Source organism: Corapipo altera, unplaced genomic scaffold (genome assembly GCF_003945725.1).
Source record: "Corapipo altera isolate COAL_440 unplaced genomic scaffold, ASM394572v1 1b, whole genome shotgun sequence".
Lineage (NCBI taxonomy): Eukaryota > Metazoa > Chordata > Aves > Passeriformes > Pipridae > Corapipo > Corapipo altera.
Window position 1 is genome coordinate 1697949 of NW_020884881.1, and position 17834 is coordinate 1715782.

General features: G+C 37.4%; 1 protein-coding gene across 10 annotated transcripts in view; it reads right to left on the minus strand.

Moving 5' to 3' along the window:
- POT1 (protection of telomeres 1) overlaps positions 1–17834 on the minus strand; it is an 85199-nt gene that overhangs the window by 27873 nt on the left and 39492 nt on the right. For all 10 annotated transcript variants that reach the window (XM_027639683.1, XM_027639682.1, XM_027639681.1 and 7 more), the window contains 6 exons: positions 16269–16424; positions 10065–10225; positions 7273–7361; positions 6137–6181; positions 5536–5692; positions 895–1100 (listed from right to left, as the gene is read on the minus strand). In XM_027639683.1, the coding sequence (XP_027495484.1) occupies positions 895–1100; positions 5536–5692; positions 6137–6181; positions 7273–7361; positions 10065–10225; positions 16269–16424 (814 nt within the window). The remainder of the gene's footprint in view (positions 1–894; positions 1101–5535; positions 5693–6136; positions 6182–7272; positions 7362–10064; positions 10226–16268; positions 16425–17834) is intronic.

The following is a 17834-nucleotide window of genomic DNA, read 5'->3' on the forward strand; positions in this document are numbered from 1 at the left end:
ATAGCCCAATACCTTCTCACTCTTACTCAACAACAGACTCAATAAAGAATCAAAGATTGACAATCATAAAAGTACATGCCTTAATATCTTCCTCATAGCTATCACTGTAACCAAGAAGTTGTATTTAGTTAGCAACACTTTCATATATATTTCTCCTATGATTTTACTAGCAATTTTATAAAACAAGGCAGAAAATAGAAGGGGTTTTGTCATTGACCCCTATACAAAGGATCACCTGACTTACACCATTACTTGAGCACAATCGAAGACTTTGTTTTAAATCTGAATGGGACTATGTGCAGTTATTTATTACTTTTATTATATTAAAAAATTTCTCAATAGTATTCTTGCTAAATTGCTTTGTTTAAAAATCAGTGGCTACTTTGCTTCTCTGAGGAAATCTGATAAAAACCACAACAAACCAAAAAAACTCACAGTGAGAGAAACTCTATTAATCTGAAACAACACTGACATCCAGAGGCTGACAAAGTTAATTGTAGGCTTGTATTACCAGAAGCCTTTCAAAACTTCTCTATGTCAATACTAAAACCAGGTTTGTTTAGAAGACTCGGTGAGTTTTTAAATCAGAACTGAAAAAACAATAAGTACAACTCAGAAAAAAATAAATTAAGGTGTTAATTTTAGCATAATCAACAATAAACATATAGGTTTAGTTTTAAAATAGATAGAAGCATCTTACAAGACCTTCAAAGATTACCCTTTCTTATTTGCACAACAGTGACCTACAGTTCCAGGGAAGTTCTTCTTTTCTTTGAAGATGCCTTTAGGATCACCACTACTTACACAGAATACAACTTCAACATATCTTCACTTTGTACATCCTCAGAACAGACACTGTGCCATAAGAACTGGTATATTTGCAATCTACCTTACCTTCTATCATAAGCAAGGTGTCTTCAGGCTGTTGAAGCATTTCATCATGCTTTACGAAATGGATAGCTATTTTCCTTTGCTTCTGGTCTTGTGTAGTCCACATTACAGAATTATACCAGGATGTATTGTGTAATTCTGGGTTTGGGGCAGTGATGGCAGAGCGTTGTAAAATGAAGTCAAACACATCTCCATCTGGAACTTCTTGCCTAAAACATTTCCAAGGTGAATAAGTAAATTCTAACAGTTTCTCCTTAGGCAATCTATCAACAAGGATGACACTACTCCAAATAAATATTAGAATACAGTCATGAGAGTTAAAGTACATACAGGAAAAATATCCTCATTGTTTTATCAGTTTAAACATTTAGAGTTGTATAGTATATAATGACTTTTCATGTTAATAAATACGCTAAATTATGTGCCAACTTACCTAGAAGCAGAGGTAGCCTAGTGGCTTCTTACACACACACACACACACACACGTATCCATGGAAGAGTAAATAATATCAGCTTTATGTGATTTCAGCTGGGCCTTTTAAAAGGGTCACAGAACTGCATACCATTTCATCAGAGTGAAAAAGCCGTATAAGCTTATATAATTTCAAGGTTTATGTTTTAGTCTATTTGACTTTGCACATATTGAGGGGGAAAAAAAAGAAAAAGGACAGGAGCAGAATAGCTTCACATAAGTACTGTAAAGGGAAAATCCGCAACTCTGCACCACAGTTTTCTTTCCTATTCTGCTAGAGTGCACAATTCGTGCATTTCCACTTGTCATTCACAGAGAAGCAATAATGCAGGCCATTCACTTTTTACCAGTATTACTGAATCACAGAATGAATAAGATTGGAAAAGACCTCTGAGATCATCAGGTCCAACTGATGACCCAACACCAGCACGTCAACTAGACCATGGTACCAAGTGCTATGTCCAGTCTTTCCTTAAACACCTCCAGAGACAGTGACTCCACCACCTCCCTGGGCAGCCCATTCCAGTATCTATTTACCCTTTCTGTGAGGAAATTCTTTAATGTCCAACTTAAACCTCCCCATGTGCAACTTGAGGCCATTTCCTCTCATCCTGTCTCTAGCTGCCTGAGAGAAAAGGCCAGCCTTCACCTGGCTACAATCTCTTTTCAGGTAGCTGTAGAGTGATAAGCTCTCCCCTAAGCCTTCTCTTCTCCAGGCTAAACAATCCCAGCTCCCTTAGCCACTCCTCATAGGATCTGTGCTCCAGACACGCCTGTAGTCCCATGGATCCTCCTTCCACCCATTGTTGGGGATGGGCGTCACTTTGTCCACCACTGAATAGAACAATTCTTTCCTATGAAACCAAACTTTGATATTCTTCTGCAATGACTGCAGAACTGGCAAAAAAGAGATCTTCCCAAACCTGACCATAGTGCTCTTCACACGAACTCTTCTTTCTGCCTGTGTTCCTGGATTACTAATTTAAACATAAAGGCAATGGACCTAACATAGCAGGTGTTGTAGTTTGACTCTCCAAAAATCTAATTTTCAAACTCTCCACTATTTGCTTCAGTGTGAGAGAGGTTTTCAGACATGCATAACTACCAACATGGGGGAATTACATCAAAATTTATTACTAACACAATAAATACTCTAATATATATATATATATACAACAATCCTAACTATCTCTCTTATGGTAAAACAATATATATAGATCATCTCTCCTTCTCTCCACAAAAGTCCAGAAGGAAAGAAGAAGTCTTTTTCACTTTCAGGGCAGCACAATCTTTCCTCTTCAAAGCAGCAGTTCCAATTTGTCACAGTTGGAAAAAATCTCTCTTTCTCTTCATTACAATGCAGGGGTCTCTCTCTCATCCCTCTCAGCCCTTCGGCTCTAATCGAAGGTCTCACCCGTGGACTGCAAAGCAGGGACAAAACTCACCTTACCACAGTCATATCACGGAAGGCAAAGTGTTCCATCAAAGTCCCTTTCTCCGGGGGGTCAAGTTCCCCTGGGTCAGAATGTTTTAGGGGCTTTCAGTTCTTTCCCCAAGCGTTCTAGCAGAGCTCTTCTGCTCCGTCTCGGCTGCAAACGTGGGGGGGAGGGAGCACTTCCCCTGCATTCTTTGGTTTGACTGTCCTGGTCTAGCTCGCAGGATGCCTCCGAGCTCTCGGCTCCTCTCTCTCTCTCTAGCTGCTGTTGCATTTCAGGACTCCCTTGAAATTTGGAAGCCCACCCCTCCTTCCAAGGAGGTCTCAGGGTTTTGGGGATGTAATTCAGTCTTACCCCAAAACAGTCTCTGCTGAGCTTTCTCTGCTCTGTTGCTGGCTTTCTCTCTGCAGGACATCTCTGCGTCTCTCAGTCTGGCTCTGTGCCATATTGCTGCTCGCCGGCTATCTTCTTGGCTTTCAGATACAGCTCTCTATTCAGTGCTGCCTCTGCCATCGCTTCAGTGTCTTCTGCTGCCCACTCGCAGTGGAGAAACTCCCTCCAGCCTTTGGCCACAGCACCCAGTCCAGTTTTAACACTACACTGGGTCTCCCATGGTTCCAGCCAGGGGCTGGGGGCCTTGGCGCCCAGCAGGGCTTGCTGGCCCCTCAGCTCTAACACGTGGTGTATCAAGCCATGGCTGCCTCTCCTTCCAGCTATGTACCCAGTCTTCTTTTTTCGGTCTGTGTAATATGCTAATTTCGCAGGGGTGCTGATTGGCTCAACACCAAGAACATCACCCTTGGGGTTAACTACTTTCCAACTCCAGGGGGAAAGCCTTTTTCAACCTACGACAGCAGGTCATCTCTCCAGACATACCTTTCCAGACAACTCTTCCAGCTTCTACAACCTGCCTGAAGATTTCCCTCAGAGGCAGGAATGAAATGAGTTGTTTTTGAACTAAGCTACACACAAGGGTTGAAAATTCTATTAAGTAGATACGTGAATAAAACTACATCCATCTATATCGGTATTTTGCTATTTACAAAGAGGCTTCCAGCTAAGGTCTAAAATCATTAAAAATACATCTCTAACAAGGATTTTATACCCTAAGCATACATACATCTTACTGGATAAAGTTTTAAAGGATCAAGCTTGCACTGAACTTTGTTCAGCCAGGCCCTTCAGCATACGCTACAACATGAAACAACTTCTGCCACAGAAGAATATGTAAGAGAGAAGAACCATGTGTCCTTCTTGGGTCTCTTAATCTACTCAATCCAGGCTGAAGTACAGCCCCACTATATTTCACTGATTGCTTCCACCTGATGCACACAGTTGAGAAGAGAAGCTAAATTTCTTCAAAAGCACTGTAAGTAGTTTTATCACAGCAGCAGGATGGTGGTAATAGTAAATATGCTTACTAAACCATCAGAAATCTATGTAGTTAAAAGTCTGTCCTAATTCTGTGGCAAAGAGAAGGTAACAATATGTGAAACAGGAGATGATTAAAATGAACAGAAAGAAAGATACAAGTCAAGAATATAAAAAAAGACTATAATATTTATGGAAAGTTTTGTGATAAGGTTCATAAAGAACAAACAAAATTCTATCAATTGTACCTGCTTATTACTATACAGATTTGACAAATATATAAACAAGTGACAAGAGTGGCAGACATAGTTATTATAGGTAATTATCTCCTTTTTATACTTGGCAATAAAGTCCATGTCCTTGTATGTTCTGAAGATGCTGAAGTACTTCTGTTACATTATGAATATCTGATAAGGACCTGCCTGTTAAAGCTGCAGGCATACTTTGCATCCAAAAGCTGTAAGAGAAGGACAGCAGAGCCATTTTCTTGTCTCAGTGATGTTTGCATCTGATAAATCTTGATTGTGCAAAAATTTACAAAAGGCTAGGAGAATGCTAATGTGCCATCATTAAAGAAAGCAATAGTTTACATCAGTAATAATAAAGCTGTTTGTTTGGGACTGATGTTAAGTCAGGCAAAAAAATGATACAGGATTCAGATGATCATGGATAGCACTTCAATGCATACCACTCAGCAGTTTAATCAAAAATAGGTGAGCATTATTTGATACAATGACAAACAGCATTAAAGGGGAAATAACAATGATACAATGGTCAGTGAAGTCACACAGATCAGAAAAAAGGACAAAAATAACAAGGTGAATAACGTAGATGTCCCATCCCTGGAAGTGTTCAAGGACAGGCTGGATGGGACTCTGAGCAACCTAGTCCAGTGAAAGGTATACCTGCCCATGGCAGGGGTTTGGACCAAGATAATCTTTAAGGCCCCTTGCAATCCAAGCCATTCTATGATTTCTCCGATATTTTTGGATCCAGGAAAGATGCCTTGTCTGGGAGATGCACTTTAGTCAAAGATATTTTACTCATTCACTTGGAGACTATCATACTTCTTTGCATATCCTATTCTAGAACTGCAAGTAAGAAACAGGTACTTAAATACAACTTTGGTATGGAAAAACTGCACTGCTGCATTTGAAAATAAAGAAAAGTCATTGTCTTGAGAGCACTCAAAGGATTCGTAAATGGAGCTCATCTGATGATTTAAAATTTTCCTCCCTATTATCAGTGAGTTTCAATTACATTCAGCTCATTTTACACAAAAAAAGATGAAAATATGCTGAAAATCTAGGCATCCCAAAACATATAGAACATTTCCTAATTACTTATACTGCGTGAAACACTTACAAGGAGTTGCATTTGGAACAATGAAGTTTAACAGACTGATGGAGCTTCTGGGGTTTATAGGTTCTCAGTTTTGCTCTAATGCGATACTGTCGAGGAGCTGTGCTGTTCATAATGGTTTTCAGTTCTGTGTTATTCAAATCCTGATGATCTGTTAATACTGCAAAACAATACACACACACAAAAAAGCATCATGCATACCTATTAAACACCATAATATTTAGAATACAGGAAATGGCAATTGAAGGTTTGCATTTTTCCTTAATTTCCAACTTTTCTTTCCCTCCCACTTACAGCCTCAGTTTTATCAATACAATGTGTTACTACAGTCTGTAAGATAAATTAAAACAGGCTGCAGGAGCATGGTGTACTTCAGGGTCCAGAAATTCAACACGTAGAAAAAACAAATGGAAGTAGAATATACAAATATGCTCTATTCCTTAAAAAGCCAAATAAAACCAGTGTAACATAGATACACTTATACTCTTAGAATAGCTCTTCCTAAAATACGTAAAAGATTATTTCAGCCTTTGAGACAATATCTCAAAACTGTTTTTGTTCTTTAGCAAAATTCAAATTCACCTTAGGTCAAAATGTTACCTACCTGTAACAGGTAACTGCTGACATCTCTGTAAGTGCGATTCAAGATCTAAAATCAAGAAGAATTACCTAATTATTTTCCTTCCTTCTTTTCTTTTTTATTATGTGGACACACAAAAACAGGTAGGTAGGTAGGCAGATAGATATACACACAAACCCAAAAGCTGAACAGAGGAAAATGGAAATCCCAATAATGTATGAAAATAACATAGCAAAAGAAAAAAGCAAAGTAAGCAGGAGGCAAACATTACATATCAAGAGTTAATATATTGAGTGGAAGTTAACATATACATTAAATAGTAATGCTCATCAAATGAACACTTTTCAAAAGCATACTGTGAATGATCTGCTAACATAAACTGTTTTCATCCCTTGTAATCTTTTGGGACAAGAACATAAACATTATTCTAATGGACTGCCTGGTTCCTCCTCTGAACAACCTCTACTACACACACAGAGTGCAGTAAATAAGAGCAAAATTCTTTCTAAATTTGCAGTTATGGACTGGACATGAAGTATTTATTTATTCTTGACTTTTACATTCTTTTAGAAATATCCAGTCACAGCACATTAATAATGGCTAAGTAACACAGGATTTTAAAAGCTTAGAAGCAAAGACAGAGGCTATGTCCAACCACCTTTAGAGTTTAATTCCCTTTTAGTTATTCTTATCCTGGGCTAAAAATGCCATTCAAAGAATAATATGGGATCTGTAAAACTGTCTGTAAGATGCTACTTTTCCATGGCACTGCACCTTACAGCTCTGGCACTGACAAAACTTTCCATCCAGTGACTACTGAACACAACACACAGCTGTTCAGTAGTGTTTTCAGTGTTTGTCCCTGAAGAATCCTAGAGGAAGGTAGTTACATAACTCTGCTTTGTGATCTAATATAATATGATTAAGAACACCATCTGTGTTTAAGAATTTATTCACTACCTCCTATGAAAGTATCTTTCCGTGTAATATAAAAGGCTGGGAGACAGAAAGATAGGGTAATGAAAATTTCCAGTCTAATAATCCAAAATAATTCTCTAAGGCTTTGCATGTGAAATTAACATTACATACTCAGAGAAGCAGTAACTGTGACCTTATCTTGACCATATATATGTGTTAGAAGAAAGACCAATTGCTCTTACCCGTAAAATCGCTAAAAGTGTCGTCTAATTCCACTGAAGACATGCTTTCCATATTCTGACTGTCTGCCAGATCCACAGATTCTAAGAATCTAAAAATAAATGATTAAATATTTTATAATCTAGAGAAATCTTTCATATATCTACATACACACACACACATATATATATATATAATGAGATTACACAGAGACTTATATGATACCTATTTATTATCAATACACTGGTATAATGTTCACTCATAAAGGTTCCAGCAGAGATATAAAACTCAGTTGAGCCAGAATTTGCAGGGAATTATATTAATGATGCAGATAAGCTACTCCTTTCCAAATCACTTCTGGAACACTTAGCACAATATAGTGCCAAAAAGAAACATGTACTGCTGGAAACAGAATTTCTGATAAAGGAACATGGACTTTGGTGACTTAGCCTTTCCTAAGGAAAAAAAGAGTTTATAACCTTTGGAAGAAGGGGCAGACCACTAAGGAGTACTAAAGGATGTTTTGCAGGCAGAAAATTATAAGGGCCAAAGCCCAACTAGAACTTAATCTGGCTACTGCCATGAAAGACAACAAAATCAGTTTCTACAAATACATCATCAACAAAAGGAAGGCTCTGAAAAATCTTCATCCTTTGTTGGATGTGGGGGGAAACAGTGACAAAGAATGAGGAAAAGGCTGAGGTACCTCACACCTTCTTTGCCACAGTCTTTAATAGTAAGACCAGTTTTTCTCTGAGTACTCAGTCCCCTGAGCTGGAAGATACAGATGGGGAGCAGAATGAAGCACTCACAATCAAAGAGGAAACAATCAGTGATCTACTACACCACTTAGTCATACACAAGTCTATGGGACTGGATGGGGGCCACCCATGGGTACTGAGGAAGCTGGTGTAAGTGCTCACCAAGCCACTTTCCATCATTTATCAGCAGCCCTGCTAAGCAAGGAGATCCCTGTTGACTGGAAGTTACCAAATGTGATGACGTTCATCTACAAGAAGGGTCAGACGGGTGATCCAGGGAATTACCGGCCTGTCAGTTTAACCTTGGTACCAGGGAAGGTCATGGAGCATCATATTGAGTGCCACCATGTGGCATGAGCAGGGCATCAGGCATAACCAGGGCGTCAGGCCCAGCCAGCATGGGTTTATCAAAGGCAGGTCCTGCTTGACCAATTTGATCTCCTTTCATGGCAAAGTGACCCACTCAGTGGATGAGTGAAGGGCTGTGGATGTAGATTACCTGGACCTCAGTAAAGCCTTTGACACTCACTTCCACAGCATTCTTCCAGGGAAACTGGCTATTCATGGCTTGGACAGGTGCCTACTCACTGGGTAAAAAACTGGCTGGATGGTTGGGTACAGAGAGGGGTGGTGAATGCAGTTAAATCCAGCTGGTGGCTGGTGACTCATGGTGTTCCTCAGGGCTTAGCATTGGGGCTAGTTGTTTAATGTCTTTATCAATGTTCTGGATGAGGGGATTGAGGGTTCAGCCAGTTTGCAGATGACACCAAGTTGGGCCAGAGTGTTAATCTGCAGGAGGGTAGGAAAGCTCTGCAGAGGGATCTGGAGAAGCTGGATTGATGGGCTGAAGCCAACTGTATGAGGTTCAAGAAGGTGAAGTGCTGAGTCCTGCACTTGGGTCACAACAACCTCATGCAGAGCTACAGGCTTGGGGCAGAGTGGTTGGAAAGTGGCCCATCAGAAAAGGACCTGGGTGAACATGAGCCAGCAGTGTGCCCAGGCAGCCAAGAAGGCCAATGGCATCCTGGCTTGTATCAGAAATAGTGTGGCCAGCAGGACCAGGGCAGTGATTGTCCCACTGTATTTGGCACTGGTGAGGCCACACCTCAAATGCTGAGTTTGTTTCAGGGCTCCTCACTTCAAGAAAGACATTGAGGTGCTGGAGTGAGTCCAGAGAAGGGCAACAAAGCTGATGAATGGTCTAGAGAGTAAGTCATATGAGAAACAGTTGAGGCAGCTGGGGTTGTTCAGCCTGGAGAAAAGAAGGTTGAAGGGAAACCTTATTGCTCTCTACAACTACACGAAAGGAGGTTATGACAAGGTGGGGGTCGGCCTCTTCTCTCAGGAAATTAGTGATAGGATGAGAGGAAATGGCTTCAAGGTGTGCCAGGGGAAGTTTTGGTATTTAGAAAAATTTCTTCATGGAAAGGGTTGTCAAGCACTGGAACAGGCTGCCCACGGAAGTGGAGGAGTCATCATCTCTGGAGGTGTTTAAAAGATATGTAGATGTGGCATTTAGAGATATGGCTTAGTGACGGACTTGGACAAGGTTTACATTTGGACTCAATGATCTTAAAGGTCCTTTCTAATCTAAATGATTCTGTGATTCCCTATGAATATAACACAGTTCAGTAAGGCATGTAAATTATCTGCTTCATTTTGAACATCTTTAAATCTCACTACTTTCAATTAACACATATGTACATGCTTAAAATGTGCTTAATTTATTTGCTGAAACAAGGCTTTTGTCTTCAAAAGATTATATGCCACCATAATACAGAGTAAGTATGTTAATATGGTCAGAATTTATTATTACAGCACTATAAAATAGAGATCTTGATCCCTACTATATTCAAAATTTGAAAAAATAGCCTTTATTAACCTATCCCTCCAAATACTCTTCATCTTAGTGGTGCTAAAGACATATTCTGCTCCAGAGTTTCTGGTTCTTAGATATGTTTGCAACTCTAAACTATACAGTTGTTACATTAGCCTAGAGTTTTCAAGAATCACCTAGGGAAAAAAACCCCAAAACACCTACACACAAAACTTACGTTTTTAGTTCCTTAACATCGGGGTTATTTTCTGGCAAGACTCCTATTCCTCGACCGTAACAGGTGCCACCATGAAGATGAAATTCTATATGAGAGACATCTTCATTATCAGCACTTGCTTGTTTCGCATGAATGCTGTAAATTCTCAGAAAACTTCCAATCTGAAAAGAAACAAAACAACTTAGCACAAAGCTAGCTGTTTACGTGGAAAATTCTAGGCTTCTAGGCCTCATAAAGCTTCTTCCCTGTTTGAACTGAATCACATAACAGTTAAACTTGTCAGGGATCTCTGGAGATTGCCTCATTCAACCCCTGCGCCCAGAGCAGAGACAACTAAAACAGGCTTCTTAGGGTTGTCTCCAGTTGGGTTTTGAATATTTTCAAATGCGGAGACTGCAAAACCTCTCTGGGTGACCTGCTTATTTTGCTTTATCAGATAACATTACTGACAGCAAAGGGTGATTCAGAAACAACCTTCTTAATAAATCTAATTCTCAAACACAGTTCAGAAGACAGATCAAATGAGTCTATACATTTCTTTTCTGAGGGCTTAATTTCCTTTCTATTTTCAGAACACAGTCCTCTGGGGACTGAAGTCCTGTGATTTGTCCATGTATGGCCACATACAGCAATTGACCTCATGTCCATCTTCATGCACAGTTCTTTATCTCTTCAGGTGTACATACAAACACATCTGTTTACTCAGATTTCTTTATCTGATCTTACGCTTACATTACAGATAACATTTTTTTAGCACCAGGAGAAAAGGTAACACATATTAGAAACTGAAACATTTTGGCACTCTTCCTAACTTTGTTAGATCTTCTCCTCAGGTACACAGAGAATATGCTTCTTCTTTTGCTTAAAATTATTTTGTGTTTTCTGAAACAGTTTTATTAAGTTACACAAATGGACTTAAGCTAACTTATACAAATACCTATTAAAAAATAAAATCATGGAGATCTGAACATTGAACACACCTTTATAACTGTTTTTATTTCAAAATATCATACCCATTATCCCCCCCCAAAAACCCCACACATCCAACCAAACAAATAAAATCAAACCCAAGGTTCTAAAGGCAGATAATCTGGACACTTAACTATACAGTTACTAAAATATTTTTTTAAAATATGTAACCTAAGATCCACTTCATAGCTGGCAAGCTACACACATTCAACAACCTGGATTTGTGTTCATTTTAAGTATTTTTTAAATAATCCTATATAAATGATAAATTATTTTAAATTTACTTCAATTAAAATTAATATTACAGCAGTCAAGTCTGTTAAGTCTTATTTCAACTTTAACCAGTGGAAACCTAGATTGGATTGGTCAGGTCTTAGTACAACACTTACAAATTTATGTATACATGCATAAAAGTAGACGGAGCAGCAACCTGTGTCTACATTCCTTCTCTGTATCAAGGAACAAACTGTGACTACATAATGCTGGTATCAAACTACTTTTAAACAATAATCACAGACGAAAAAGGCAGCATATTTTCCAATTCGGGCAGCAGGGACATAAAAACTGCACTTCAGCCTGCACCTATTTTGCTTCTGGCTTGGAGCTCTTACCAGAGTTTTAATTGATCTGCACTGTTAGGGGGCTGCTCATTTTGTTCATTCAAAGCATTACCAGGACAGCTTGTGCATTTAGATGGTAGTTAAGAGGCTTATCCAGAAGTTTGCATTTTTTTTTCCTTTCCAGATACTGATTTCACCTAATTATATTAAACATCCAAAAATACAAGGGGCACTCATATTATAAAAGTAATCGAATGACTGTGACAAATGCCTTGGGAGAATGTTTTTTTTAGAAGTTCTTAGCTAAGTTCTGCTTATGAAACAACTTTAAGTTAATAAAACAGTGTCAAACTACTTCCTACCCCCAAAGTAATTTGCATATAAACAGGAAGAAGTTCATTACAATTGACAGATTTTTTCTTTTAAAAAGAATATATGAAAAAAGTATTTTCTCTACGTACAAATATAAAAAATTAAACATGGGAGACAAGAGCTCAGAAGCCAAAAATACAAAGTGTTGAGTCTGCCTGCTAAACCTGTGTGCTGAAATTCATGCAAAAGTCAACTAAACTACACATTTTAGTGCAGCATTCACTTTGCAAGATTTGTCATCACTATAATCTTTCTATATATGCATTTATTAGATTATTTTCTGAAAATGTTATTAGTTTATGTATTTTAATATTACTTATAACCATAATAAAGAGAAGCATTACAATCAGCATTGCCAAATATTGAAAAAGTCCATAGGGTTCTGAATGTCAAGCCAGAGCTGCCTGTGCAAACAGGGTGCCATTTCCATGGATTCCTTCAGGCGGCAGCCTTGCTTACAGTTAAGAGCAGCGAGCAGACTGTTATGGATAAAAATGTTACTGTGTTTCTGTTGTTTACAGAATGCCTGCAGACTGAGCACTTTATATACTTGACTGAGAAGAAATTATAATCTACATTAAACAACACGATTTATAGAGCCAGCACTAAAATATAGTACAAAACCAGCTCCTTACTTGACTTTACAGCAGTTCTGTTTATGAACTACCTATTTCATTTAGAGCAAGTTAATTTAAAATGAATTAAAGCAGAATAAAAACATTTTTTGCAGTAGTATAAAATATACTAATACCCTATTTGCAGTCTAATTCAAATATGACTATTTAAAAAATACGTATTAAAGCTAGAGAGAATTAAAATGCAGAAGTCACATATGCAGTTTCCTATAACCAGCCAACTAATAAAACTCTAGCATAGGAAATTCTCATGATTATTTCAAAATTTATAGGGTTGTGTTGACATTCACACTGATGAATTCAGAATAGCCATTTGTCATGGCAGCTAAATGTTCATGTTGGACCAGAAAGGCACTCATGACAAGAAGGTGTCTTCATCTGCAGGAATCACTTAACAAATTCATCTGTAGTCCTTTTTATACCTATTTTTATGGCTGATTATATTCAATGGGATTTCTGTGTCATCATTTTTATCATATCAACAGTCTAATTTAACTGAGTAAATGGTGCAAAACTTCTTGAAAATTAGAGGAAGTATATACACAGCATTTGGGCACAGTCCTTTGCAGTTAGAAATACCAACCTAAATCCATTTAAAAGTTTGAAAGACTCAGAGGTGGGATTAGAGGGCGTCATCTTTTGTTTTTTCCCCTTTTAATAAGTAAAAAGACAGAGGTGTGGAGAATACCACTGACAGGTCAAAGGAATGCTACCTTAGTCTGAAAAATATGAAGCTAGGTATTACAGCCATGTAGTAACTCACTGAAGTTTTAGGTTGAAGATGTGACTCTGGCACTAGAAAAGCGAGACTTCTTGGTCCATACTACTACCAAAAAAGAGATGACATTTTATATGGTGGGAGAAACAGCTGAAAATATACAAATTCTACATCTGAAGATATGTAACACAAAGTAAATGCTGTGAAACTACAGACTAGGACTTATATATATGCTCAAGGTTAATTGTTTTAATTGTACTATCCAGAAAATGCATGGCAACACAAACTTGATGGTTATCAAGCCATAAGAGGAAGGCACAGAACCACGCATTCAGTGAATGACAGAACGTAAGGAAATCTCTAACCAGCTGAGGACAGCTGTACCCCTACTGTGCACTGACTGACCACTGATGCTCACTCACCTTAATCTAAGAAAAATCCTTAAGATGGAGAAACCCACATCACAGACCTATTCTCAAATCCTATGGCAGTGTCAGTGAATCCTGAGAACTTCTGGAAAAACTGGCATAAGAAAGGCTGAAGAATAACAAACTGCAATGTATGTGGAGCAACTGCATTCCAGACAGTTAGTTGTAGGCTGGGGTTCCTAGAGTAATGAAAAAGCCTCATGCACCCCAGGTAGCCAGAGGAAGAGGCAATTTCAAGCAAAAGCAGTGAATATCATTTTCTTTGCTTAGTTGTAGTTCTTGCTTGTGTCTTTATACCCCAGGAAATAATCTACTTCAGAGATGAGATTTCTGAAAATTCTTTTTGTGTTCTGTCAAAGCACCAAATGCTGAAAAGCCACAATCTTACCCAGTAGGAAAGGGAGGCCAGTAAATACAGGGAACATATGGTATCAACAGCAACATCTTCAATGTTAGTAAAGTTCTCTCCATTGAAAATTGTAAGTATTATTTGACTGCCTCGGAAAATGGGATAAAATGCTCAAATCTTCAGTGTTCTCTGGACAGACAACCTGAACAAGGAGTTTTTAACAAACTCTCGCAGCAATATCCCTTACTCTGTGCTCCGGCATTTGCCAAAAATTCACTGTAGTACATCACCCACTTTCTCTAGTGTGTAGTGCCTACTCAGAGCTTCCTAGTCTGAACATGTGCCTACAGATACAATTTTAAAATATTTCACGGTTTTTTTCAACCTGCCCTTCATGTTAACAAGGCTGTGTAAAAGGGATTGCACTTACATAAAATGTCATTTCTGAGCTGCAACTGTCACTGTAAACAGTACACAACAACCTAACAATTCCATAACAATTTACATAAAAAACGGCAATTCTAAGCTACTGTCAAATGCAGAAGACATGGTTGAAAACTAGCATACTTTTACTGTTTCTGCAACCATAAACTGGCAAAACATCTAATCACACTTGGGAAGGTGTACATGGATACACTAAACAGTCTCCAGTTCCATACTTCTACATGGATGAATTTTTAAAAAAATCTTTGCATAACAAGACCCTGAACTAAATAAAGTATTATACAGATTTCACTTTACTTTCTTATGATATGACATGATTTCCACTAGTATTTAAAACCCCTCCATTTGAGGGACAGTTCCCCCAAAATTTTATTATATTTATTTTATTCTGTGAAATAAAATTAATTCTACATGCTGCAACCTGAAATTAATAAATCCTTCTTAAGTTAATTGTTACCATATCAGCCTCTTTTCTTCGATAACTTCACTAAGACAATCCACTAAAAAGTGGTGTTCGAAAATGATCTCACTTTAAACTTCTACAGCTTTCATGACTGAAACTACTGCAACTTTGGACATAGCCAGGAGAAAAACAACCTGCATTGCTCAGAAGGACAAAGGAGGTTTTTTAGCAATTTCCTATGAAATTAGAGCTTCTACTACACAGTGCAGTATCCAGCAAAGGTACAAATGCTTTAGAAATAAGAAAGGGCAAACTTATAGGAAGTAAAAATATGAGAGAGCTGATGAAGACATCCCATGTATCACATATTCAACAGGAATTCCTGAACATAAAAGGGTGAGAGCAATAAAAGAAGTATTATCAACTACTCAAGAAATTATGTTTTATTAGTATTAAAATATTTTCCCCTTAATTTTCAAAACATAATGTTTCACTAGAACATCAATTATTTATCAACAGATTACACCAGTTAGCAAGAGAAAAATTCTGGAAGAGAACTTGAATGAAATATGTCTGTCAGTTTTGTTATGAATTCTTACACAAATCCTTACACTTCTTTTGCTATCTGTCATTTACTTATGAATGGATGTTAATTTATCAAATTGATTTCATGTCTGCCAATAGCACCAGCCTAACAAATGTTTATCACTTATCTTTATTTTCTAGTTAATGTTTTCTTAAAAATGATCTTGGGTATAGAGAGCAAGGCATGAAATGAAAGATGTATTCTTTGCTAATTTCCTGTATTCAGAAGCAAGATGGCAGTATTGCTGAAGATCAAATGTTTAATTATGTTGTTTTCTCTATCTAAGCATAATCAACATTACTGATCCACTAAATGAAGATTGCACTGCAAACTGCAGAAGTTTATAGAACAGAAAATCTTCTACTGACATTAGAATTAAGAGTTTTAAATAGGACTACGAGTTTAACCCCACTTTGTATCATTTAAAAATAATTCTAAAGCATAGAATACATTTTCTGAGTTCATTATTTTCACAGGATTATATATATTATATTACAGTGTCTGAAAAGAACAGCTTAATTGGAAGAATTTTTTTTCATGGTAATTTTCGAGTAATGAGGCTGTTTAACATATGTTGAAGGAGTTTTCCATTCAAATAAAAGGTACAGGAAATACAGTGAAAGATAAAGAGGAACATGAAACTAATTACAGCAGAATTGAATTAATACATTCTCTGAAGTGACTTCTAAGCAGGAAATAGGCCACAAAAAGAGAGACAGAAATACCAAACTGTGCACTACCTTAAGTGATTTTGCCAGTTGTACATGGTTATCATAGACTAGAATGTCCACCATTAGATTTCTCAGCTGATGAAGAAGAACCTTTTCTCCTTCCAAGTCCTTTGCTTCCACAGGTACTCTCCATGTTGGATAGGGACATTTTGTGCCATCCCATACCTGCAATGCAAATGAACTACTTCAATGTGCTCAGAATACTTTAGATTCAGATTTTAAATAACTTTTTTTAAATTTTTTTTTTTGATTAAAAATCAGTAACAATAAGAAATCCCAACTGTAGTCTTAGCCTAAAAGTCCTTAAAATACTTAAATTAGACCTTATGGGTTTTTTTTAATTATTATTCCTTACAGAGCATAAAACAACCTCTATCGAGAATATGATCAAGTGCTAAGACCTAGAATTGTTAATATTTAAAAAAAATATCAGCTCTAGCAAAACCTCAACTTTTATCCAGAAGTTACAACCATTAGAATTCATCATATCCAGCACTGTCTATAATTAATATTTTGATCATGGTATAGGGGCTTTTTAACCACTTCAGCTACTGTATGTGAAGACTGAGTACACAGTATATATTGATTTAATTACTGATGATCTCCTATATCAGGATACACTACCAGTTATCTAGAGCATTTTAGAAAAACATCAGTACTTAACATACACTTATTAACAAAGGTTCTAAAAATTGTGTGCCTAAAGCTAAACCTTTAATATACTCCTAGTACTGAAATATCAGTAGAATTATTTCTGAGCTATCAAAGTCATTGTGAAAAAGTAAGTTTACCAATAGGCTTCGCACTTTGGTACCAAAATCTTACTACTTAAATCAAATATCATTCTGTTAACTAGTTCCTGAGTTTCTGAAGATATACTCTTCTCATAAACAACAAGAATAATGGTCTGAAATACTGGTACAGTAAAAGGAAAATCTAGAAGCATTTGGATCATTATTCTGAAACGCTGTATTTCATAGGGTTTCATGCACATAGGTTCAACAGAAGCTGATTTTCAGAGTTTGTGATACTAAGGCACTTTGTCCCATAAGTTACGTACTGCAGAGGGCAAGAAAAAAAGACACCAAAGATCAATTTTTAAAGAGTTTGTACCCCTTATGCTTAACTGCTTTGGATCAACAGACACATGGGAAAAGATCTAAGGATCAGCAAAGCTATGTATAAATACACTGAAAGTAACTCATGGCTGGAATACCCATCCAAAATCAAGAGAAAAAAAGGAATTTCGCTGTTGACAGTGAAAATGACCCATAACATCAAATTAATATTGCCAAGTGTATCAGGGTTCAATTACACTGATACTTTTGGTCTGTGTTTGGCCCAGCCACCTGTAAAAGCTTTGTTCTTTACCTGACAAGTAATGAGAAACAAACACTGATAAATGGGAATTTCGTCCTTGAAAGGGAGAATCTTGTATAAATATATTTAGTTGGTGTTCTATGATTGGCTAATCGCCTTTCAAGGTTGCTTGAAGGAGAGATTGAGGAGGAAGAGGATGAAGTAAACCCACCAACTCAATTAAGAAAGAAGCCCCAGGTGCAGTACGCAGGTGTA